Source organism: Rutilus rutilus (assembly GCF_951802725.1).
Source record: "Rutilus rutilus genome assembly, chromosome: 7".
In the NCBI taxonomy this organism is placed as follows: Eukaryota; Metazoa; Chordata; class Actinopteri; order Cypriniformes; family Leuciscidae; genus Rutilus; species Rutilus rutilus.
Genome location: NC_140221.1, coordinates 34,480,647 through 34,505,730, shown reverse-complemented (window position 1 = coordinate 34,505,730; position 25,084 = coordinate 34,480,647). Strand labels below are relative to the sequence as shown.

General features: G+C 37.6%; 2 protein-coding genes across 2 annotated transcripts; one reads left to right on the top strand and one right to left on the bottom strand.

The window, feature by feature from the left end:
• Nucleotides 1-1,891: 1,891 nt before the first annotated feature.
• Nucleotides 1,892-7,278, bottom strand: trmt2a (tRNA methyltransferase 2 homolog A). Its single transcript, XM_084414772.1, has 12 exons — nt 6,924-7,278; nt 5,828-6,462; nt 5,510-5,618; nt 4,890-5,071; nt 4,599-4,713; nt 4,362-4,477; nt 4,169-4,280; nt 3,577-3,699; nt 3,394-3,469; nt 3,190-3,306; nt 2,998-3,094; nt 1,892-2,275 (listed from the first exon to the last, which is right to left on the bottom strand). The coding sequence occupies exons 1-12, from the start codon at nt 7,005-7,007 to the stop codon at nt 2,113-2,115; spliced, it is 1,929 nt and encodes a 642-aa protein (XP_084270898.1). The 5' UTR covers nt 7,008-7,278; the 3' UTR covers nt 1,892-2,112.
• On the top strand, nt 7,236-24,625 carry atp6v0a2b (ATPase H+ transporting V0 subunit a2b). Its single transcript, XM_084414767.1, has 20 exons — nt 7,236-7,977; nt 8,655-8,733; nt 9,012-9,109; nt 9,556-9,693; nt 11,018-11,115; nt 14,556-14,682; nt 14,809-14,891; nt 15,213-15,306; nt 18,041-18,253; nt 18,360-18,510; nt 18,646-18,785; nt 18,981-19,138; nt 19,321-19,411; nt 21,445-21,563; nt 21,654-21,864; nt 21,953-22,072; nt 22,155-22,274; nt 22,354-22,471; nt 23,179-23,350; nt 23,511-24,625. Exons 1-20 carry the CDS (start codon nt 7,861-7,863, stop codon nt 23,611-23,613), a joined length of 2,550 nt encoding a protein of 849 aa, XP_084270893.1. The 5' UTR covers nt 7,236-7,860; the 3' UTR covers nt 23,614-24,625.
• Nucleotides 24,626-25,084: the final 459 nt, after the last annotated feature.

Here is a 25,084-nt window from a genome sequence, read left to right as displayed (position 1 = left end):
AACTGCTGTTAAGAAATGCACTAATGTTGGAACTATTTCCTTGTGTGTGAAATGAACAAGCCTTTTGTTTTAATTTTAATTAAGGGGTGATGCATACCAATGGTCAACTTGACCAGTTGCTCTACTTCTGGTCTACTAAGCACGGCAGAGAAAGCACAAGTGTTTGAGGTACTGTAGTTCGTTGAGGAAGACATCAGGGATATAGGATGCTTGTGTATGCTACTTTTTTTTTTGTGGTCTTTTTTTTTATTATTACATTTTCGTTAAACTTTGCTATAATCTAACTCTTGCATTAGATACTGGTTGGTAATCTTCAGTAGGAAAAAAATGGCATATGTTGCCTTAGTTTGTACCCCTTTCATTGATGGTACCTTGTGTTTCAAAAGGGAAACGCCTCACTTAAATCTGCATTTGTGATGCTATACGTTATGTATTTGTGGAGTGACGCTTGCTTTATGCATTGATATTTTAGAGAAAATGCCTTCTACGCATGTGCTTTTTTGAGTTTGTCTTGAATTCTGTATGGTTTTGTGGACATTTTGCTGAGGTGATTGTGCTTGTTTTGTTCAGATCTTATCACGGTGTATTATAGTTTGAACCATATTCATTATTTCAGAAGGCAGTTTACCTAAAAACAGGTGGTAACTCCATACCTCGAAGAAAATCAGACCATGTCGTTGTATTCAATAGCTTGAAGAGCAGTGTGAACCAAAGCTTTAAGTCTTATGCATTTTTATAGAATATTGCTGCATAGCTATTCATAATATATCTAAACATACATGGAATTATTAAATAAAAAAAATAAAAAATGCAATAACTGCTGGAATAAAATGATGGTCCCTGTTTGAAGAAAACCACCACTTCCCTGAAACTATTAGGGCTGGGTATCGATTCAAATGTTCCAATTCAATTTCGATTCGCAAGCTTTCAATTTGATTCGAATGAATATAGATTTAATACAAATCCTATATTTATAAAAAAGAACAGTGAACATACGTTTACTAGTGGTTAATTAATCAAAAGAAATTAAGAGTCACAAACCTATATATTTTAGGTACACTTGGGTACATTAAAACAGAACCCAACTCTATTTTCCAATGCTTACAATGAATAGACAGGATTTTTTGATGCAAGATGAAAATTTATGCTGAAAATTGGACAAGTAAAAACAGTTGCATGCCTTGATCAAACAGGATCAGGTTATTTTATGTTTAAGATAAAACAAACATAAAATCTCACAGCATTATCTGTAACATGGAGGCCGCAGGCCTATGAACAATGTAGAAAAAGTAATACTGGCTTTTGAGTAATAGATAAATAAGGAAAAAAATCTATTCGTGGCCTTTGAGAATCGATTCTGAATAGACCACATTTTAAGAAACGAGTAATCGAAAATTTAATTGTTTTGCCCAGCCCTAGAAACTATTAGGGGAGAAAGAAAAATATATTCTAGCCTTAAGAAATGACAGGAAGGTCAAAGTCTGTTTAACGCAACAAGTGAATCAGGTTTTCTTGGGACAGCGACTAAATGCAGTGCACTGTCAGTGAATTTAGTGTTTTAGTTTGTGTGCTTCTGAATGTTAAATGTTTGTGAAGACAATTTTCCTGTTTTCAATGAGCACAAGGCTGATGCCATACTAAAAGTGCTTAGAGAATATACTTTCCCAATATATGTCTGGGGTGTACAACTTGTCCTGTCAGTCTTGCCAAGTGAGTATTAGTTATGAAGAAATGCGTGCTTTTTAATGCGCTTTCGTTGAAGGGATAATGTTGAATGATTTAGTTGCAAGTAACGCTGCCTAAATACATTTCTTTTAATGTGACATGATTGCTGATACAGTGATTTGTTTATGCAAATAAATTGATGACCAGAAACTGATGTCTTGTGCTGTTTTTGAATGGGTTGTTTTAATGCAAACAGAGAAAAAAGGAAACGTATACAAAAATATGTAATGGTTTGTGCACTTTGATCAAGTCAGTTAAAATCTGGGGGGGAAAAAACAAAAACATTTGAAATACATCGGTTTTTTTCTCCTCAACACTACCATCCAAGAGTTTTAATAGAAGAGAAACTTCTGTGTCAGCATGGTAGATGGTAAAGACAGCAGGGCTTCAGGTCTCTGTGGTCTGACTGTCAGTATTGGAGCTGTAGTCCACTCTTTCAAACAGCAGGATGGTTTCACAGTGCATGGTCTGAGGGAAGAGGTCAACAGCCATAGCTCTCACTGGACGGAAAGGGGCTCCTCGCACACGGTTAGAAGGCGCTCTACAGAGACTTTTAGACAAACAATTTATTAAAACGGAGTAGGCTCTGATGTGCTTATTTCACTATAAGTAATATAGTTGAATGGGAACATTTTATAATACGATATATTGTCAGAGGAAAGTCAGCCAGAAAACATTTACCCTGTTTTCTTAATGCAAATGTCTGGTCTTATTGTGCTAGGGGAAGAGGTTTGTTTAAATAAGCCAAAAAGGAAATGGTAACACTTTATTTTACTGTCCTTGTTACAGTACATGTAGTTAGTGTAGTAATAACTATAAATTATGCATAATTACAGGCAAATAAACCAACCCATAACCCTATAGTAGATTAATTATTAGGTAACACTTCATTTTACAGTGTCCTTGTTACATGTACTTACCATTGTAATAACAGTAAATTATGCATAATTACATGCAACTAACCCTATAGTAAGTACATGTAGTTGCGTAATATTACTCAGTGCTTACATGTATAATTACACTGTAACATGGACACCTTAAAATAAAGTGTAACCAAAGAAATGTAATGAGGTTTGTCACAAATCCCTCATATTTCACCTTTTCCACTCAAACCACCAACATTCTAATATGTAATACCGATATTTAACAGGTCAATCAATTGTGATAGATTTGATGTCCCTGCCCTAAATTTGTACTTACGTTTCACATTATGGAAGTAAATTTTGTTTGCAAATGCATTTCGTGTTGACTTTAAATAGAAAATAAACTTACTCAATAAAATTGTTCATAGCTGCTTTGGCATTGCAGGCGACATAGACGAGTCTCTTCAGATGCTCTGCTCTTCTGATTGCTAGAATAACTTTGGAATCTGGTAAGAGTGAGAACCTTGGTCAAAACTTAAAAACACCACGTCTACAAGTTAAAAGCAGTAATATCAAGATACTATGAGAGTACTTTACGTACGTAGCCCTGCTCTCGGAGGATCTACGATTGCCGTGACGTTGGGGGATACCACAGCATTAAGAACAGTGGGTAACACATCTTCAGCCTTTCCACAGTGGAATTCCACATTGGTCAAGCCTGAAAATGTACATTTGAAGTTTGAGTAGATCATGGGAGATGAGATGGAGAGAGAAAAATAGGACAGTGATAATGTCACTGGCTTACCATTAGCTTCAGCGTTAGCCTTAGCATCTTGCACTGCCTCCAGGCACAATTCAATGCCAATCACCTTCTTCACCCTCTGTTAATGACAACACAGAATTTAGTATTTTTCTAAGGTGGCTAACTGATGTTCTGAAAACAGTTTTCTATTTTTTTTGTGTGTATTCTTAGAAGCAAACGCCACACCTTTGCCAGTGAGATGCCAATGGTTCCTGTTCCACAGCACACATCCAGCACAGTACTGTCCTGGTCCAGTTGAGCCCATTCACCCACAGCAGAGTACAGAACCTCAGCAGCAGGTGTGTTCGTCTGGCAGTATCCAAAAAATAATAATAATAATTCATAATATTGTAAACTTTTCAATAGCAATAATGCAGGACATTTAATCAATATTAATATCAACTTAACAGGGGTGTAATGATACCCACGTCACGATTCAATACATATCACAACACTGAACTCACGATACAATATTATTGCAATGCACCAAGACATATGGTAAAATGTTAACAAAAAAATTACTGTTGATTAAAATGCTAAATTTGGTATTACATTGGGGGTGGAAATTAATAGGCTTGGACTTGGTGCTGGTAACCCAATGCACAGGACAATAGTGACACCAGAATAAAAATGTTCATGATTCTTATTAATAATTATTTTAGACGAATATGCTCGCTACTATGCCCCTACTACTTTAGATTCTGAATCACATACATGATGGCATAAAGGAATGAGTTTCCTGATGCTTTTTAACTATCATAGTGTAGTGTTAATTTACCTGGAAGAATGAGTGAGGAGAAATGCGAAATTTCAGTCCGAGAAGTTCTTCGTGAATGCATTCTTCTCCGGTCACATGTTCACATGGCAGGTCCTCTGTACCCGCAGATGTCCTGGGTTGATGCAAGTTAATAAATTAATGTAAAGTGCACCAAAACCTAAATTAATCTCATTTTAAATTTTGGGGGGCTTACCTTTGTCCCATTCTCACAAAGTACAAAGATGTGAGGCCACTCTCTTTTCCTTCTCCTTCGGTAAAATACTGACGCAGGTTTCGTTTCAATTCCTCAAGTTCTTCTTCTTGGAGTTTCTAGTTTGTTACAAAAAAAATAATACTAATTATTCAGCAGTAACAATAGTTCCATGATTTGTAAAATGAACAATGTCTAAAGTGGACACAAAAATAACCACTGAATAAATCTCTTATTTACCTGTGGATTGAAGAAAACAATGGCCATGGTTTGCTTTATCCTGCTTGTTCGAACTGTCAGTTGCCGCCAATGACCTTCATAAGTCTCTGGACTGTATACTGCATATGGAGTGGTCCTGTTCAGGATAACACAAAACACAAAAAATCGAAATAAATACATACACATTGGCTGATGTGTAATGCAGACATAGATTTAGGCCCTGGAATTGAAACAAAACAAATTTCACTGATAGGCCCATAAATATAATTAGATTTAGATGCACATTAAAGAATCAACAGTAAATTCATTCACCTGATGAACTGCTGGAACTCCTGCACAACCCTCTTGGCCTCAGAAGACACATGGGTGGTTTCTGATGGACTCACTACTGCACAGGATCCTCCTTTATATTTACCCAAACGAAAGCCCACAGTCTTATCCTCTCCATCTGCTCCCACTCCAATCACAAACTCACACTTATTCCTGTACTCCGTCTGCAAGTATAGGGTCTTTATTAGACAGTGACAATCACACTCAGTCATACTATTTCTGTAACCATAGATTTTATTAAACGGATGATTCCTTTTTACAGTGTATAGTGTTTAATTAACCTTAAAAGTTACATTAAATCAGTCAGAATGTGCTAAATACATGAAATAAGCTGCTTGAGCGTGGTCCGTTAGGATCCGTATCGGACTGTTATCATTATTAATCACTTTATTTTAGATTTACACATTACAAACGTTTTTAATCGTCTTTAATAAAGTTGATGGCAAGTTAAATGTGCAAGGGGCGTGAAATTTTAAATATTCTGAGCGCCATTGAATAATTCTTATGCTGAATACAGTGGTATGATAGTTTATGATATTTATTTAGTTAAATATGTGATGTGTTAGATTAGAATAATACATGCGAGCATGCGTATGATTTACCTGCACAGGTGATGGTCTTATGGCCTCGAGTGGGCAGCACATTTTGTTGTACTTCTCTTTTTGAACGAACAGCCAGGGAAGCATGGCTTTGTTGTTGTTGCCAATTTCTCTGAGTATCAAGGAAGATAATTGTATTGAAGGAACTTTTACTGACCAACATAATTTTCTATACCACCAGAAGCTCATGTATGAACTATCTGGGTGACAATGTCATGCAATTTATAAATTTTTGCTATTTGAAAAGAAATATCTGGAAGCCATTCATTCATGCATATGCAATTATGCATGTCCCCAGACCCATCAGAAAATCAGAAATACCTGGTCAGTTTCAGGAGAACACCTTCAACTTCTTTCTCTTTCCTCTTCAGCTGTTCTTCATAAGGCACGTTCCACAAGGGTGTCACAGCATTGGCAATCTGGATATCGAGAGGCTCTTCCTCATCCTCCTCTACCTCCTGGCCACCCGCAGCACGTTTTGCACCCGGCGGGCCACCTTCCGTTTCCTCCTCTTGCTTCCTCTTCTTGAGGATGGGATCAGCTTTGGGCTTGGCCAGCCGTACACTCAGCACTTTACTCTTCCATTGCATGCCGTGCACTGCCTTCATGGCCTTGTCCCTTTCCTCCTGGTTCTTAAAAGTGACAAAGGCAAACATCTGTCTGCTAAACAGCTTGATTTTGTGAGGATTGATCCCATGCTTGTTGAGGAACTTCTTCAGGTCATTAAAACCAATGTACTTGGGCAAGTTTTGAATCTCAACTTTAAAGATCTCAGAGGTAAAGAGATCTCCTTTGATGTAACGGTACACATCACTGGCTGCACCCTCTCCTTCTGCTGCTGCTTCTGTCTGATTCTCTTCGTTTTTCTCCTCCATCAGGTCATCTGGTTCCTTTTCTGTGCTTGGTAATGAACCAGCTGGAACATTCTTGTCAACGGCAACATCTGTCATTTTGATCTGCATGAAATGCCAAAAGAATCTGATTATTAGACCTTCAATTTCAAGAATCTGTTTTAGCAACGTTATGCAATGTGTTATGCTATAATTCACTTAAAACTTACCAAAATGTATAGCTTCATCTAAAATTATTAAACATAGATTTAAGACATCATATTAATTGAGAAACTACAATGAAATATTTGTACTTTAAAAATTATTTTCTTACAAAGCAGGACCATTGAAAACCAAAAATAGTGAACAGTTATATACAGGATATACACAAGATATACTAATTCCCTTATACATATACATGTACATTTGAACACTTACAAAAAAAAATACATTTGCATGTTACATGTCAACTAATGGACGGAACAAGACTCAAAAAACAAAGCAGATTGTATTTTTAGGACAATTAATTGCAAAGCAAATGGAAAGCAAAGTTATTTCAGATTTTTCTTCACATCGTCTGAACAAACCTGCGCTGTTAAATCACCCTGGTATTCAGTGTTCTTCACTATAAATCCTGAAGGAGCTCTAAAACCACTGTGCACTTTATGCATATATGCACGCTGCCATCTTTGAGACAGAAACACGTGTCAAAAGCAGCGCATTGTGGGAACACCGGTCAAGGTGTATTTAATAATATGTTCTTCTAATACTAATTGTTTTAAATATACCAATTAAATTTAAATAGTACAGGCAATTTAATTGTATTGTATTTAGACATTTAAATTCGTTTAATTCCAGCGCATCTAGCTAGCACAAAAAAGCCGAGACTTTTATTTTGAAGTGTAACACAAGTGTGGAAAGTAAGTGCCGAGCCTCTACTGTGACGGACCAAGAAGTTTGGCTGCATAAGAGGTTCGTGTTCGGAAGAGACAGACAGAAACAAGCACGAATGACTATCAACTGTTGCTAAACATTACATGATAGTCTGTAAAAGACAACAGGGGGGATAACTCAACGAGATCAGATTATTGAATGAGAGGCCAAACACCTTCGACAGTAGCTTCTAGCTCGGTGCTATCTGGAACCAAGACAGCGCAAACTACAACGGAAAGTCACTTTTATTAAACGATTCGGTGCTGTGGGATTTCAGCCGAACTTCAACCTGGGATGGACGACCCAACAGTACTGGAGCCTTGGATCTTATTCGTATAAGGACTGACAGCGGGTTTTCAGTGTTCAGATGTGGCTGTTGGGACTGGATACGGGAGACGTGTCACTGATAAAGCGGCTGAAGCTGAAGCTGAAGTTAAAGCCCCAAGACATTCATTTATCAGCCCAGTCCAAGAGTCCAGTCAGGACATAACCTGGACCTGTAGGGTTTCTTATCCACCTTTAACTTCACTGCCTGGTGAATTTAACACTTCTAAACCCTCCCCTGGTGAGGATAGGACGTGTTTTGTCAACATGGGTTCGTTGTTCCGGAGTGAGGAGATGTGTCTGGCCCAGCTCTTTCTGCAGTCCGGATCCGCTTATGACTGTATTAATGAACTCGGCGAACTGGGACTGCTGGAGTTCAGAGACGTAAGTTTATAGTTTAAATAATGTGTTGATTATGAGTATTTCCTATTTGAAATATTGACTTGGCTTGTGTTTAGCTGACTGGCTCACAGCCCGATGCTTTTTGTGTGACGTGATATGAATTATGCTATTTAAAAGCAGTAACAAGTGATCAAGTCTTTAATCAGGCGAACATTTCTCCATTTTTAATAAAGTAGGGTAAACGTACCTATTAAGCTCACCAAAATCTACATTGAGACATTTTTAGTGCACAGGATATTGGTTTCAGTACAATAACTTATGTTAAAATTAAATATTAATCTCTCACACAATAATATTTGATTTGTTGTACCCTTTAGGCACACCCCTGTTGGCAATAAGCTCTCAACATGTTTTATTAAAAATTCTTGTTTATTTCAAACAACCTTTTTAAAGATTAAGGTACAGAGTCAATCACAAAAAAAACAGAACACTAAAATCAAGCACCAGATCTAAAAGATTTCTAAATGTTTAGCACACTTTAGTTTGCTCCAATTTTATTATCTCTCATTAAGTCATTAACAAAGAATCTTTATACAATGTTTAACTCTGTGTAAATTCAAATAGTTAGAATAGAAATGTCATGAAACATTCATTTCCATAATGTAACTTATTATTTTAATGTACATGATCTACTAATCTGATGTTTTTATTTGTTTCAGCTCAACCCAAGTGTGAACTCTTTTCAGCGCAAGTTTGTCAATGAAATCAAGAAATGTGAAGAGATGGAGAGGATTCTAGGTAAAAGCTTTGCTGTTCAATTCTTAATCTAATAAGGCCAAGGGCATAATTCAGAAATCATGTTACAGTATTTCAGTAAACCGATAGATCTGTTAAAAGGTCTCAATACTTTCTGAACACATGATGGTTGAACCTAAGATATACAAATTAGGTTAATCACATTGCATTCAGTTGAGTTTATTCAGTAAGGTGTATTTCATTTTAATATGTTGTGATGGCACTTGATCAATGCTCAGAAACAGACATGATAATGAACTCAAAGTGGACTTGTGTAATAGGATATCTTCTGAGGGAAATTAAAAAAGAAGACATCCCACTGCCAGAAGGGGAGGTGAACCCAGCTGCACCATTACCCAAACATGTGATGGTCATAATGGTGAGATCTGTTCAACACTGTTCATTTGTTTAGCTTGTGTAATTAGTTGACCTTTCAGACACATTCAGATGTCTTTTTTTTTTTCTCTCCGGTCTGTATTCTCACTAGTTAAACTAGAGTCCTGCTTTAAATATAATTTATGTAATTCTTATTCTGTTTTCTGTCTTTTCATAGCTGAGCTATTTACTTTTAATTTTGTTATAAAGATAACTTTTAAGAACATTTAAAAACTCCCCTTAATTTACACTGATAGAATATTTGGCATTGGCCCTTTCTTAAATCTATTTGCATATCCATTGTTTTGTCTTGTCTTTATTTAATTAATGTCAATCAATCAGCTGAAGTCTGTTTTGCAGTTCCCTACTAGATCTCTTTCAGGAACACTTTCCTCGATGATATGAATGCTGATATTTAGTTATGACTGAGGCCTTTGTGTTTTGTTTTAGGAGCAACTTCAGAGACTGGAACTAGAGTTGAGTGAGGTCACCAGGAACAAGGAGAAACTCCAGAAGAACCTTCTAGAACTGACTGAGTACACTCATATGCTGCGCATCACACGCAACTTTGTGCAACACAGTGTAGAGGTAGGACGTGTGATTCCCTGTCACAAGTTTGGAGCTTTTGTTTGAGCTTAAATAAAAAGGGAACGTCTGACTGGTGGAAGGATTATCATGCTTTTGTCATTCATTATCTCAATGTTATTGTTAAACAAACAGCTCCATATGAATCAAAGTTTAAAAAAAAAAATTGTTCAGTCTTATCTGCATTTTGTCTTTTGTTTCTCTGTCTCTATTGATGTTTTTGATGCATGACCACGTTCGACCTCTTTGGTGTAATTGAAAGGAATTTATCTCTAGAGAGCAGGATTGTGGGTTTCATGCTGGCGATTTGTAGTCACCTGATTTTCAGACTGCCAGAACTTTTAACTCTTGACCTCTTCTTCTTGATCATGGAGGCTATAATGTGTCTAGGGCTGGCCAATATGGCCAAAAAATAATATCTGTATTTTTGTTGTTGCCTGAATGACGATATACGGTATATATCTCTGTATTTTCTACTTTTTTCTATTTGAAAAAATAGTTATTTCACATTCTGCCCAATGTTGTCCTATGAACAATGTTCATATTAAAGGCTATGAAAACAAATAAAGTGAATGTAACCATGTATGCTATATATTGGATTGCAAAAAAAGAGTTAAAATCATATTACAGTGTAACATTACAATCTAAAAACAAAAATAATGTTTTTTAAAGCGGAAGTTAATTTCACTAAACTAAAAAATGAAAATAAATTTGATTACCCCATTACAATAGTCACTGTACAGTTTTTGCTATCATAAAAATACACTTACTTTGTAGGTTTAAAATCCTACATATGGCACATTTACTGTCCAACAACAAATATTTTAGCAAAATGTAGCTATATTTTAGTCAGAATTATTGCATCCTATTCTGTTCCTCTCCGTCTGTTTGGCGCACATGCGTGTGACTGCGCTCTTTCATTGTGTGAAGTTTCAAGTGTGTGAAGTTTAGCGGAGACTCACTTGGGGAAGGCTTGTCCACTCCCGACAGCAAAATGGAAATATTTGCATGACTTTCTAACATTTACAGATGAAGAATATGTCTGTGAAAAGTTATGCGCTAAGGAAAACACCACATCTCAAAAACGTTAAACGGCACAAGTATCTGTCAGAGCATCTGATGGGGCAAGCCGCTTTAAACTATAAGTGTCAACTATATCTTAAGAGTTATTTTAAAGCCCTTAATATAAAGCATATCTCATGCTTAGGACAAATTGGATTATGCACTTTCCTCGCAGCAGCTATTATATTAATATATCGTACAAATCCAATATACCATGTGTTTGTGAATTTGATCTCTTGCTGTGTTTCTGCTTGTGTATGATTAGAGGGAGTCGACACAGGCCCAGTATGAAGAGTTTCCGTTTCTAGAGAAAGAACCTGTGATGGACTACACCAGCATGCAGAGGCTTGGAGCCAAGCTTGGGTGAGCAGTGTTTAAAAACATAAAGTTGAAAGTATACTTCCCTTGTCTGCGTTCTGCTCTGGCTCACCAACAGATAATGTGATGTCATTTTTCATTATCAGAACAGTCCGCTGTTGCTCACCGTCTGTGTGCAGCTCAATTGTTTTGTGTCTGTGTGGACAACAGCGTATGTGTGAATGATTTGATCGCTTGAAAAGAAAGGTCCTCTGCACTCGCAGTCAATGTTGTATAGTTTAAAAGGCTTGCTCGCTCAACTGTATGTGAACAGAGTGAAATGCAGGAAACGGTGTGTATACCCGGGCCTTAAAGGGATAGTTCACCCAGAAATGAATGAAATGTTCTTTTTAATGAAATCTCAGAAAAGTTCTCAGATCTTTTTTTAATGAAATGTGAGAGATTTATGTTCCTCCATGGACAGATGACCACTAGCTACCACTTTGACGCTTTAAATAGTTCATAAAGAGATTGCAAAACTAATCCAAATGAATTAAGCGGTTTATTCCAGATTTTCTGAAGAGACACGATTTCTTTTATATGATGTTTAGATTGAATTTAGGCTTTTATTCACATATAACCAGGGTTTGAAATTAACACCCGCCACATGCAGGTAAAAATTAACTGTGGCAGGTACGCTTTCAAATCATTAGCCAATTTGGCGTGTTACTTAATTATTGTTTACTCACTTTGCTGGGGAAGTTTGTGTAAGCCAAATCTGTGCAGATTTAGCGCAAATACTCAACTCGTGAGTCATCGTGATCTATTAAATGCAGCGTATATCTGTCTGTCTTAAACATGCCTGTCACTACGTAACAAATAACAGCATGTTTGTTCATTTGCACTGAAGCAATAGCGAAGATTAAAAAGCATTTGGTTATCAGAAAAGACATTATTTTCCTACATCCTAAATTTTTTTTATGTTCCTTCCTTGTACTGTATTGATCTGTCCACCTAAAACACATTTTTGGTGAAAAGCATGAGGATGAAATAGGAAGTGAGAGGATGCTGGATGACAGGATTTTATTTGAATAAGAAATATATAACGTAGTTAATCTGGAAGTTCTGAATGGCCAGTAACTTAAAAATTTAGTAGCCAAATTGGCCGGTGAGTGAAAATGTTAATTTCAAACCCTGCATATAACCATTCATCAGCTGTCACATCAGTTGTGGTAAACGGAAGCTTAAGCATGTTCGCTTGACGTGCAAGAACCAATGAGGTTCATTCTCGTGTTACGCAGCCCGTTTGAGCTTCCTCAAGAACCAATGAGGTTTGTGCTCGCACGTTCGGTTGAGCTTCTGTTTATGTTCGCTGATCAATGTTTAAATGTGAAAAAAGCCTAAATTCAATCTGTTTATCATATAAAGCGATTGAGTCTGCAGAAAATTGGGACTAAACCGCTCAAATCATAAGGATTAATTTTACGATCTCTTTATGAACTTTATGAACAAAGTGGTAGTTGCATAGACTGTCAAAGGAGGGACAGAAATGATCTCTCAGATTTCATTAAAAACTTCATTAAAAAGAATTACAGATTTGGAACAACATGAGGGCGAGTAATTAATGACAGAATTGTCATTTTTGGGTGAACAAACCCTTTAATGCATACACATATATATATATATATATACAGTGAGGAAAATAATTATTTGAACACCCTGCTATTTTGCAAGTTCTCCCACTTAGAAATCATGGTGGGGTCTGAAATTGTCATCGTAGGTGCATGTCCACTGTGAGAGACATAATCAAAAAAAAAATTCCAGAAATCACAATGTATGATTTTTTAACTATTTATTTGTATGATACAGCTGCAAATAAGTATTTGAACACCTGAGAAAATCAATGTTAATATTTGGTACAGTAGCCTTTGTTTGCAATTACAGAGGTCAAACGTTTCCTGTAGTTTTTCACCAGGTTTGCACACACTGCTGGAGGGATTTTGGCCCACTCTTCCACACAGATCTTCTCTAGATCAGTCAGGTTTCTGGGCTGTCGCTGAGAAACACGGCGTTTGAGCTCCCTCCAAAGATTCTCTATTGGGTTTAGGTCTGGAGACTGGCTAGGCCACGCCAGAACCTTGATATGCTTCTTACAGAGCCACTCCTTGGTTATCCTGGCTGTGTGCTTCGGGTCATTGTCATGTTGGAAGACCCAGCCTCGACCCATCTTCAATGCTCTAACTGAGGGAAGGAGGTTGTTCCCCAAAATCTCACAATACATGGCCCCGGTCATCCACTCCTTAATACAGTGCAGTCGCCCTGTCCCATGTGAGGAAAAACACCCCCAAAGCATGATGCTACCACCCCCATGCTTCACAGTAGGGATGGTACTCATCATTCTTCTTCCTCCAAACACGTTTAGTGGAATTATGACCAAAAAGTTCTATTTTGGTCTCATCTGACCACATGACTTTCTCCCATGACTCCTCTGGATCATCCAAATGGTCATTGGCAAACTTAAGACGGGCCTTGACATGTGCTGGTTTAAGGAGGGGAACCTTCCGTGCCATGCATGATTTCAAACCATGACGTCTTAGTGTATTACCAACAGTAACCTTGGAAACGGTGGTCCCAGCTCTTTTCAGGTCATTGACCAGCTCCTCCCGTGTAGTTCTGGGCTGATTTCTCACCTTTCTTAGGATCATTGAGACCCCACGAGGTGAGATCTTGCATGGAGCCCCAGTCCGAGGGAGATTGACAGCCATGTTTAGCTTCTTCCATTTTCTAATGATTGCTCCAACAGTGGACCTTTTTTCACCAAGCTGCTTGGCAATTTCCCCGTAGCCCTTTCCAGCCTTGTGGAGGTGTACAATTTTGTCTCTAGTGTCTTTGGACAGCTCTTTGGTCTTGGCCATGTTAGTAGTTGGATTCTTACTGATTGTATGGGGTGGACAGGTGTCTTTATGCAGCTAACGACCTCAAACAGGTGCATCTAATTTAGGATAATAAATGGAGTGGAGGTGGACATTTTAAAGGCAGACTAACAGGTCTTTGAGGGTCAGAATTCTAGCTGATAGACAGGTGTTCAAATACTTATTTGCAGCTGTATCATACAAATAAATAGTTAAAAAATCATATATTGTGATTTCTGGATTTTTTTTTTGATTATGTCTCTCACAGTGGACATGCACCTACGATGACAATTTCAGACCCCTCCATGATTTCCAAGTGGGAGAACTTGCAAAATAGCAGGGTGTTCAAAAACTTATTTTCCTCACTGTATATATATATATATATATATATATATATATATATATACATATATATATATATATATATATATATATATATATATATATATATATATATATATATATAGGTATATCCTGTTTTCTGTATGGATGTTTAAAGGCATGCAAAACCTGTGCTGTTAATGTCCAAAAAGTTTTTCAATTCATGCCACTGTTGTAAAGGTGAGCTCGTAATCCTCTGTCCCTGCTGCTCAGGTTCATTTCTGGGCTCATCCAGAGCGTAAAAATCGAGGCATTTGAGCGAATGCTCTGGAGAGTGTGTAAGGGCTACACCATCCTCAGCTACTCTGAGGTAGATGAGCTTCTGTGCGACCCTGATTCGGTGAGACCAGTTGACATTTGTTTATAACATCAAATCTTTTTGGTAACAAATATGCATGCTTGATTCAGTTTATAGCTATTAGGTTTTTTGTGATGGTTTGTCTCTGTTCTCTGTCTGGTTTGTCAGGGGGAGCCAACCAGGAATGTGGTGTTCCTTATCTCCTACTGGGGAGATCAGATTGGACAGAAAGTTAAGAAGATATGTGACTGGTAACTTGGTTTTTAAATTAAATGAATGTATTCTACTTCTACTTAGTGATTCTGTTAGTCTGCTTTAAATGACTTTATTTGTTGAGCAACCATATCCGCTGCGTTTAACCATGACACACTAACTGATTGCGCCACTGAGACAGATGGGGAGCTGCTGCTGTTGATAAAGATTTATAAATGGCTTGTTCCCTGTTACATTTAGGGGAAGCTTCATGACTTTCATTTCTTAATTTTATTTGAATTCTTTCAAGTATTTTTATTCTTTTATAGAAAGTAGATTTCCTTTAGTTTTGAAAAGATTGTTTTTTTTTGTTTCCATAGCTACCACTGTCACCTGTACCCGTACCCCAACAGCAACGAGGAGAGAACAGATGTGGTGGAGGGGCTCCGCACACGCATTCAGGACTTGCACACGGTGAGTCAGGATGAGCTTGTCTTCTCACTTGTTAAAGTTTATGAGACACACTTTGTGTGGAACACGAATGAAGAGTGTAAGTGTGATTTCACTAGTCATTCTATCACTAGTGATAGATGGATGGAAACATAGCTATTGAAAGTCAATGAAAACGTATTGCAGTGGAAGGAAAAAACACGTTCTGTGTGAATAACCCTTAGAATGTTACAACTAGATGCTTAGCAACAAACCTCGTATTCAGATGCTTTAGACAGTTAAAGAAACACCATGTGCCGTATCAACAGTCATCTCAGTGTTTGTGGGTGGGATATTGTCAAATGGTGACGGAAAACATGACAATGGGCTAGTTGCATATGGCCGCATGTTGGATTTCCGATCTAGTGAGTATTTGCTTTTGTATTTGTTTATAGAATCTGTTATATCACCTAAAATACTACAAAGATCTATATTACTATTACATGAGCCAATGGCATTTAAAAAGCACATATGTATGAGTCGGGTGAATGAGAGAAAATTTACTTGGACTCATGGTACATATGCAATGCATTCTTATTCTTTGACCAATTATGCCTGCTGTAAATATACAAATATGTAAATGTAACTAAATTTAAAAATAAAATATAGCAAAACATTTTGTGTAAAAACAAGGTAAGATTATACCCATCAAGAAATATGTTAGTCTCTCAAAAATATTCGTATTACATGCACTTGTTGTGCAACATTGTAACGGCAATGGGTATAAAAATATCATAAAACATTTATACCTATGCAATGGAATTCTGCAGCCTACCTGGATCAGAACAATGTGTTGTGCTTCCCTGAGAACAGACTACTCAAATGAAGGCTTACAACTACAGGAAAAACCATGATTAGAGAGTTATTTGCCTAAAATATCCTGTAAACATTCACTCCTTTGCCCTGTGAGACACAGACCTTCATTTATCTTCATAAATACTATTTTCTCAATTCTGCGCATATTTTCACTTGCCTACGTCAACTTGCTTCATCAATATTGTCACCACATATTTTACGTTTACACCCTGTTCTCTTTGCATCAATTATCTTTTTAGATAAAAACAAGGGCTGTAAAAGGGTACTCTTAATAAATAGTTGTTATTAATTTACATTTATTTAACTGTAGTTAACACAAAAGAGTTGTGTGTATATTTTACTCGTTGTAAAATATATTGAATGTGCTGCTTATAGATACCAGACAGACAATGATTTATGCAACAGATGCTCTTTATGCATCTCACTTGCACAAAAATAGGCTAAATGCTGTAATTAATAGAAATGCACAGGGGAAATACAAACACTGAATATTATATCCAAACCTATAATAATTAAATTACTAAATAATACAGTTAGCAGTTAGCAATAATAATGCTTCCAAATTAAGATACTAAACCATACACTTGAGTCCACATCGTATTATCTTACTTCTTTATATCTCTGATGAGGACTGATGCTTTGGTTGACAATAGCAAACATTAGATCTTGATGAGGGTAGAGTGGTGTTCCACGCTGAAAGAAAAATCAGTTTTTAGTCCCTCAGTCCAGATAAACGAGTCTTACTGGTTTGGAAGGACACGAGGGTGAGTAATTAATGACAGAAATGTCATTTCTTTAAGCACAGTTTTGCCCTGACCTGGAAAGTGTAGGACACACTGAAACCTCTGTCCTGGAAACTATTACCTGACATTAATAAATGCAGCAGTCGCACATTTTATGGTAAAATGGATTTTGTTTTGTTTTTTAAAATAAAAGTCTGATAAAATTCAGTTGCAATCTTCCTTAAACAGTTCAAGACAGCCATGCAGTCGAGGAATTTAGAGGGGGGGTTAGTTTCAAAGGCATTTGAGTTTGCTTGTGACCGCTCCGTAAGAGAGAGAAAGAAGAATGTGTTTGTGGCCCAGCTAAGCACATGATATTCATGAGTCTCCACTAGTGAATCATGTGTATTTGATACTCTCAACACACACGGTTCCTTTCAAGTTCCTGTTCAAGTGTCATAATCAGGACAAAATATAGAAAAACCTATGGAAATGAAAATTTTCATGGAAAGAAAATTGGGCTGTTTCTGTGCTTAAAATGTTTCTCGATTGATTGAAAATATATGCTGATCAGCAGGGCAAAATGCTTTTATGTTCATCTGAGCGCACCGTTCAGAAACCAGGGCAATAAATGCCATGTGTGGCTGCTCGTGTCACGTGTCATTGACCTTCTGGAAAATACACACATCCTATAGGCCTAATTATTAATACTTCTAGAACAGCGGTTTTCTACCTGTATCTTTTCTCTTAGAATTATGACAAAGTTGCTTGTTTTCAACTTATTTTTTAGCACATTAACACTCTTATTAACTGCAAGACATTAAATGAATCAAGCGCAATTAATTGTGATTCCAAAAATTGCAAAGTACAAACTGTTAGAGGAAAAAAATTGTAAAAATGTTATATTTATATATATATATATATATATATATATATATATCATGTTTTATTAATAAACGACCAGTAAATAAATATAATGAATAAATAAATACAATTTCATGTCATTCATTCCTTTTGAAGTTTGCTAAGGCCCCTTGTTTGAACCACCACCCTTTGGACGTTATAGAAGACTCTTTTATGTTTAACCCTTAAAAAGTGACATGCAAAATGTTTTATTTTGCTGCATTTGTGAACCTGTTCTTGAAAGCATTGTTGAAATGCTTTTGGTGGTTTCTTCATAGGTTCTTTACCGCACTGAGGATTACCTGAGGCAGGTGTTGATCAAGGCCTCAGAGTCTGTGTACATTTGGGTAATCCAGGTTAAGAAAATGAAGGCCATATACCACATCCTCAACCTCTGCAGTTTTGACGTCACAAACAAGTGCCACATAGCTGAGGGGTGGTGTCCTGTAAATGATCTGCCTGCTCTTCGGAGAGCGCTAGAGGATGGATCGGTAAGCAACCTGACATTATTTCAGGTGGTGCATTAATTCATCTGATTGATTTGTGTGCGCACATCCTTAACTCTGCTGTGCTATTTTTGTTGTTTTGTTTCATCAGAGGAAGAGTGGAGCCACAGTTCCGTCATTTGTCAATCGTATCCCAAGCAGTGACACTCCACCGACCCTCATACGCACCAACAAGTTTACCTCAGGCTTTCAGAATATAGTGGACGCTTACGGCGTGGGCAGCTACAGAGAAGTCAACCCAGGTGAGAGGGCAGCTGTTCAAAAGACAAAGGACATTTTTTTTTACATCCTCAATCATATATACATGTCCTCAATGCTTCATACATATAGATGCTTAGATAAGATGTGAATGTTTTTTTTTTTATCACACCTCACAGCTCCATATACAATCATTACCTTTCCCTTCCTGTTTGCCGTGATGTTTGGAGACCTCGGGCACGGCATCATCATGGCACTGTTTGCTCTGTGGATGGTTCTCTATGAGAATGACCGCAAACTGAAGAGAACCAGGAATGAGGTGCATTCAGCTTGCTGTTGTGACATGGCTGAATTTGCCTACAACCAAGCATTAACTTTCTTCTCTCATTCATTTAGATGTGGTTTTTATAAAGAAATCGAATGCTAAGATATTATTTAGCCTTAGTAATAGTTTACTGTTTCTGTTTCTGTTAACTGCATTACAGTTTGATTGACATTGTATTCATTTGTTTAGATCTGGAACATTTTTTTCGAGGGCCGTTACATCATTCTGTTGATGGGCGTATTTTCAGTCTACACCGGATTAATATACAACGACTGCTTCTCCAAATCACTCAACCTGTTCGGCTCGGGATGGAATGTCAGTGCCATGTTCAAGCATGGAGACTGGAAGTGAGTGTTCAAAGCACAGAATACAGTGTACTGCATCCTTTAAAAAAATGTTTAATAAAAATGTGGAGCTTTGTGCTGGTGGAGATGATGCAATGCAATTTTATTTGTAGGGATATCAGATTTCTCGTGTATAGTATGTGGCTCTAATGTGCTCTTTTTTTTTTTTTTTTTCTCTTCCTAAGTTTGAGCACTGTCGGCTCAAATCGCTTTCTTGCACTGAATCCAAACATCACAGGAGTCTTTAAAGGGCCTTATCCTGTGGGAATAGATCCGGTAGGTCTCTGACTTCATTTTATTACTATGTAATCAAAACAAATGAATCAATTTACGATCACCACCATAAAAACAAGTGTGACGGAGGGTGAAAGTCTATGGTTGGTATGTCGCATAGATTATATGTTGTATGTACAGTGCCCTCCACAATTATTGAACCCCCTGGTAAATATGATCAAAATTGGCTGTAAAAAATAAATCTGCATCGATTATCCTTGTGATCTTTCATTCAAAAAATGTGCAAAATTCTAACCTTTCATTGAAGTAAAAGAATTGAAAGTGGGGGGAAATCACATTATGAAATAAATGTTTTTCTCCAAAACATGTTGGCCACAATTATTGAAACCCCTAGAATTTTTTACGAGTAAAATATCTCTGAAGTATATTCCCATTAATATTTACCTTTTTTAGTACACCAGGGTGACTAGGAACATGAAACTGTCCAGCTATGACTTCGTGTTTCACAGAAGTTTAAATATGAGGAAACACAAAGGCCAAATCCCCTTAATCATCCATCACAATGAGTAAAACCACAGAATATAGTTCTGATGCGTAGCAAAAGATTGTTGAGCATCACAAACTAGAAAGTGGCTGTAAGACAATAGCTAAAGAATTGAAAATCCCCATTTTGACCATCAGGGCAATAATTAAGAAGTTATAACCAACTAAAGATGTTATGAATCTGCCAGGAAAAGGACGTGTGTCTATACTGTCTTAATGCACGGCGAGTATGAAAGTTTGACTGGCCAAAGACTCTCCAAGGATCACAGATGGAGAATTGCAGAGATTAGTTGAGTCTTAGGGTCAGAAAGCCTAAAAAAAAAAAATTATCAAACAACCCCTACATCCCCACATGTTGTTTGGGAGGGTTTAAAAAAAATCCTCCTCGCTCATCCAAAAACAAATTCCAGCAAATTTAATTGTCAGACACGACTGGATCTTCAAACAACACAGGGTTCTGTGGTCAGATGAGACTAAAACAGAGCTTTTTGGCAGCAAACACGTAGATGGGTTTGGTGAACACAATGATAAAAAGTACCCCATGTGTACAATTTAATATACCACTGGATCTTTAATGTTGTGGGCATATTTTTCTGCTGGAGGTCCTGGACTTCTTGTTCAGATACATGGCATTGTGGATTCTATCAAATATCAACAGATAAAAAATCAAAACCTGACGCCTTCTGCTAGAAATCTTATAATATGCCGTGGTTGGATCTTCCATCAGGACAACGATCCAAAACAAACATCAAAATCAAAACAAAAATTTGTTGTGGAGCACAAAATGAAGCTTCTGCCATGACCGTCTCAGTCCCCTGACCTGATGAGTGGGCTGAACTGAAGAGAAGAAGCACCAACATGGATCTGGGAATCTGAAGGATCTGGAGAGATTCTGTATGGAGGAATGGTCTCTGATCTCTTGTCAGTTATTCTCCAAACTCATCAGGCATTATAGAAGAAGACTCAGAGCTGTTATCTTGGCAAAAGGAGATTGCAAAAAGTATTTAATAAAAGGGTTTCAATAATTGTGGCCAACGTGTTTTGGAGAAAAACATTTATTTCATAATGTGATTTCCCCCCACTTTCAATTCTTTTACTTCAATGAAAGGTTAGAATTTTTCACATTTTTTGAATGAAAGATCACAAGGATAATCGATGCAGATTTATTTTTTACAGCCAAATTTGATCATATTTACCAGGGGGTTCAATAATTGTGGAGGGCACTGTATACTGGGGTGGAATATCAGTGTACAATATACACACAATGCACCATACAGATTCTCACAAGTACTTACCAGTGAACGACACAGTGCTAGTTAAAATATACATAAAACAATAATAACAACTGAAATGCAAGAGTGCTGCAACTGAATGTAGGATATTGCAACAATGCACGATTAGGAATGTATGCATGTCACTTTACTTAATATCTTAATTGGTTTCCTGGGTGAATGAAAAGCTATGAGTTTATAATCTTGATAAAATGTATAATTATTTTTAATTTAACAATAGTTTATTTGCACTCTCTGTAGATCTGGAACCTGGCATCAAACCGTCTCACCTTCCTGAACTCCTATAAGATGAAGATGTCTGTGATTGTAGGAATAATCCACATGTCTTTTGGAGTCGTCCTTGGCGTTTTCAATCACCTGTGGGATATTTGAAAAGCTATTTCCAGTAGAATCGATGTTAAATGTTGTGACTTTGATCCTTCTAATGCTTCATATGTTCTTCTGTCCAGGCACTTCAGACGGACATATAATCTGTACCTGATATTTATTCCTGAGCTGCTCTTCCTGCTGTGTCTCTTCGGCTATCTGGTCTTCATGATCGTCTATAAGTGGCTGTTTTTCACAGTCCGAGACTCTCAGACAGCTCCCAGCATCCTCATCCACTTCATCAACATGTTCCTGATGCAGGAGGACTCCAACCGTCCTCTTTTCCCAGGACAGGTTAGACTCAAAGAACCAGATGTGCAGCCATTCCACTTTTACATGCTAAAACACTGGTTTCTTTAATTTACTTTCCCTCTTCCCATAGGCCGGGCTTCAAGTGTTCCTGGTGATTGTGGCCGTGTTCTCTGTGCCTGTGCTATTATTGGGCAAACCTCTCTACCTCTACTGGCAACACAAGGGCAGAGACCGCCTGAGCATGTACAGGGTGAGGATCCTCTTTTTGTGTGTGTGTTCTCCAGTTAGCTGAAGCCTGTTGGCTCATTTTCTCTTTCTCTCTCTCTCTGTAGGGGTATCAGCGTGTACGGCGGAACAGTGAGGAGGAGCTCTCTCTCATGCAAGTTCATGATATGGAGGAAGGCAGCAGCCTGGACAGCCACTCCTCCAGCTCTGACAGCCAATCAGAGGAGGTGTGAGACATTCAGAACCCGTTTGGTGTGAATAAACAACTTTCCCTTTGAGCCTAAGAATGTTTCTTTTCTTCTACAGCTTGATTTTGCAGATCTGTTCCTCAATCAGTCCATCCACACTATAGAGTACTGTCTGGGCTGCATCTCTAACACTGCGTCTTACCTCCGCCTGTGGGCTCTCAGCCTGGCACATGCCCGTGAGTAACATATCCATTAATGACCGTTTCGTTTTGTATGAGGAGTGCTAAAAAAAAAAAAATTATAAAAAGAAATAATAAAAAACAACTCCCTTCCCTTTTTTATTGAAGAATATACAGTTCTTAAAACTTCTGGAGTTACAAAGTAAACTGTGGTTTGTTTATTAATTTAATGCATATCTCCTAGTGTGTGTTAATAAAATACTTTGAAACAAGAAGCTTTATCATAATTAATTACAGCAGAAATACTGGGTGAGATATTTTAGTCTATGAGGGGGGGCCTTCGATTTTTCTGTTGGACAATGACCGGCTTCTAAAGGATTGGTTCACCCAAAAATGAAAATTCTGTCAGAATTTTGTTCATCTTTGGAACACAGATCTTTTTTTAATGAAATCTGAGAGCTTTCGGTCCCTCCATTGACAGCCTATGCAACTACCATAGACTAGTCACGTGGATCACTTTTGTGATGTCTTTACTACCTTTCTGGGGCTTGAAAGTGGTAGTTGCATAGTCACAGAATTTGGGTTAACTAACCATTTAAGTAGAGAACTATTTATGGGTAGAGAACCGCTGGTCTAGATTCAAACATCTAAAATAGTACTGACCATTTGTAACAGCCAGTCAAGTGCAAATTGGCCATTAAAAATGGCTAGAATGTGGTCCATTTAAAATAAAAGAATGCTAAACGTGTTTTGTTGTGATCCAGAGCTCTCTGAAGTATTGTGGGCGATGGTGATGCGGGACGGCCTACGTGTGGACACCAGCTGGGGTGTTGTGCTCCTTGTGCCTGCTTTTGGTCTGTTTGCTGTCCTCACTGTGTCCATCCTGCTGGTGATGGAGGGACTTTCAGCCTTCCTTCATGCTCTCAGACTCCACTGGTCAGTACAACACCTCAAATATACACCACTATCACCAAAACCATGTGTTACTGCAGTCTGTCACGCTCAGGCGAGATTTGGACATCAGTATTCAGCAATCACATCAAAGTTAGTTTCTGAACACAAATGATTCAAACGGAAATGATCTCTTTCTCCTCAGGGTGGAGTTTCAAAATAAGTTCTACAGCGGCGCTGGCGTCAAGTTTGTACCGTTTGCCTTCTCTCTCATGCACAGCAGCTTTGAAAACGAAGGGCTGCTGTGAATTGTGGGACGCTAAAGACCAGACCTGAGCGGATCTGTGAGCTTAATTTTTACCCGATTTATATACGGTGATGTTGCACTACATGCCAAACTGGCCCAACCAAATACTCTTTCCAGATTATATATGTTCCATATCAGCATTGACACACTGAGCTACATCAGATGCTCTGCTGCAACCATCAACTCAAACACTGAGGTGAAGCAAAGACAAAGACTCTGGACTGTAAATAGGACTCTTGAGTGCTTTAGATCTCTTGAATGTATTGTCAGCTCTTCACAAAAGTGCAGTTTTGGAATATCATTTTTCTACCATGTTGCCGGTTGGCTGTGCAGATGCTCATTTCTCCATAGCTGAGCACATTCCATGAGAGACATTAGGATTTAATTTTCATCCTCCACAGCGTTGAGACATGATTCTGGATCATGTAGATCATTCATAGTGTTGATCTAGTGCTGTAAAGATCAGAGAGCTTCATAAGGCTCAGTGTTCGATTCAAATACTTCTGCAGAAGCCCTACTTAGCCCACTGGAGGCTCTGATATTTCTAAGTGCCAAACATGCTGAATGTATTCTAATGGGTGGTGGATAAAAATTTTCAGTTCAAGTCATTTAGAATTTATTAATTTAATGAAATACATTGTATCATCTGTGCTGCTGTTCAGGGCAAAGCTTAAAGTCTGAGAGTTGTGAAACTGTCAGTCATATCATTTTAATTGAATCGTAAATGGAGATGTTTTAGTGTTTTAACCGCCATAGATCTGGTCAGTTACTCTGTTCTGACTCTTCAGAGTAGGTGTTTTTTTTACTCAATTTAATGTGACACTTTGGTGTGTGGATTGTGAGCCACTGAATTCATTCCTTTTTTTTTTTTTTTTATGTATTAATCATACTAATTTTGATTTCTATCTTTCATTTGAAGATTCTGTGCTTAGGTAACTTACATTCCGTATTTTGCACAGGAGCTCAATATTTAACATTACAAAATAAAAATCAAACCTGTGAGGATTGTTTGATTGATTGAATTTCTTTGGATCTCAGTGCCATTTTTGAGCAAAAGCTTTTCACAGTGCCACTGAAGAGTTTCTGTTGTTTGTAAGACTTAAATTTAACATCACTTTATTTATTCCTAATTATTGAATTCAGCACTTTTTTTGTTATATAATTCAGCACATGCTAATAGTAGGACTAATCCTTCAATGTCCTATTAGTTGAATCTTTGGTAGTTCTCCAGTTGATGATTCATCCAAAGCTGAAAGTACACTTTCTATTACCACATCTTGAACCGGTGAACCATGCAAAAAAGATTTAAGCTGATTTTGCTTTGTGTTCAGAGGTCAGAAAATCTCTAGAACAGCCTAGCTGGTGATGAAAAACGTCTCTTGTGGCTCATTAGTTCCCAAAACACAGACTCAACCAGGGTTCAATTAAAAGTCTAAACTCACCATATCCTCTTCATTCATTCTGCATGATAC

What these genes read in the sequence shown, in the direction of transcription:
- trmt2a (XM_084414772.1), bottom strand. Translation starts at nt 7,007, where the DNA reads ATGCATAAAGTGCACAGTGGTTTTAGAGCTCCTTCAGGATTTATAGTG. An exon ending in TTTGTGAGAATGGGACAAAG is followed by an intron (nt 4,281 to 4,361) that starts GTAAGCCCCCCA and finishes GCATCAACCCAG; the next exon opens with GACATCTGCGGGTACAGAGG. An exon ending in TTGGCATCTCACTGGCAAAG is followed by an intron (nt 3,470 to 3,576) that starts GTGTGGCGTTTG and finishes TGTCATTAACAG; the next exon opens with AGGGTGAAGAAGGTGATTGG.
- atp6v0a2b (XM_084414767.1), top strand. Translation starts at nt 7,861, where the DNA reads ATGGGTTCGTTGTTCCGGAGTGAGGAGATGTGTCTGGCCCAGCTCTTT. An exon ending in AACATGTGATGGTCATAATG is followed by an intron (nt 9,110 to 9,555) that starts GTGAGATCTGTT and finishes GTTTTGTTTTAG; the next exon opens with GAGCAACTTCAGAGACTGGA. An exon ending in TCTCAGCCTGGCACATGCCC is followed by an intron (nt 22,472 to 23,178) that starts GTGAGTAACATA and finishes GTTGTGATCCAG; the next exon opens with AGCTCTCTGAAGTATTGTGG.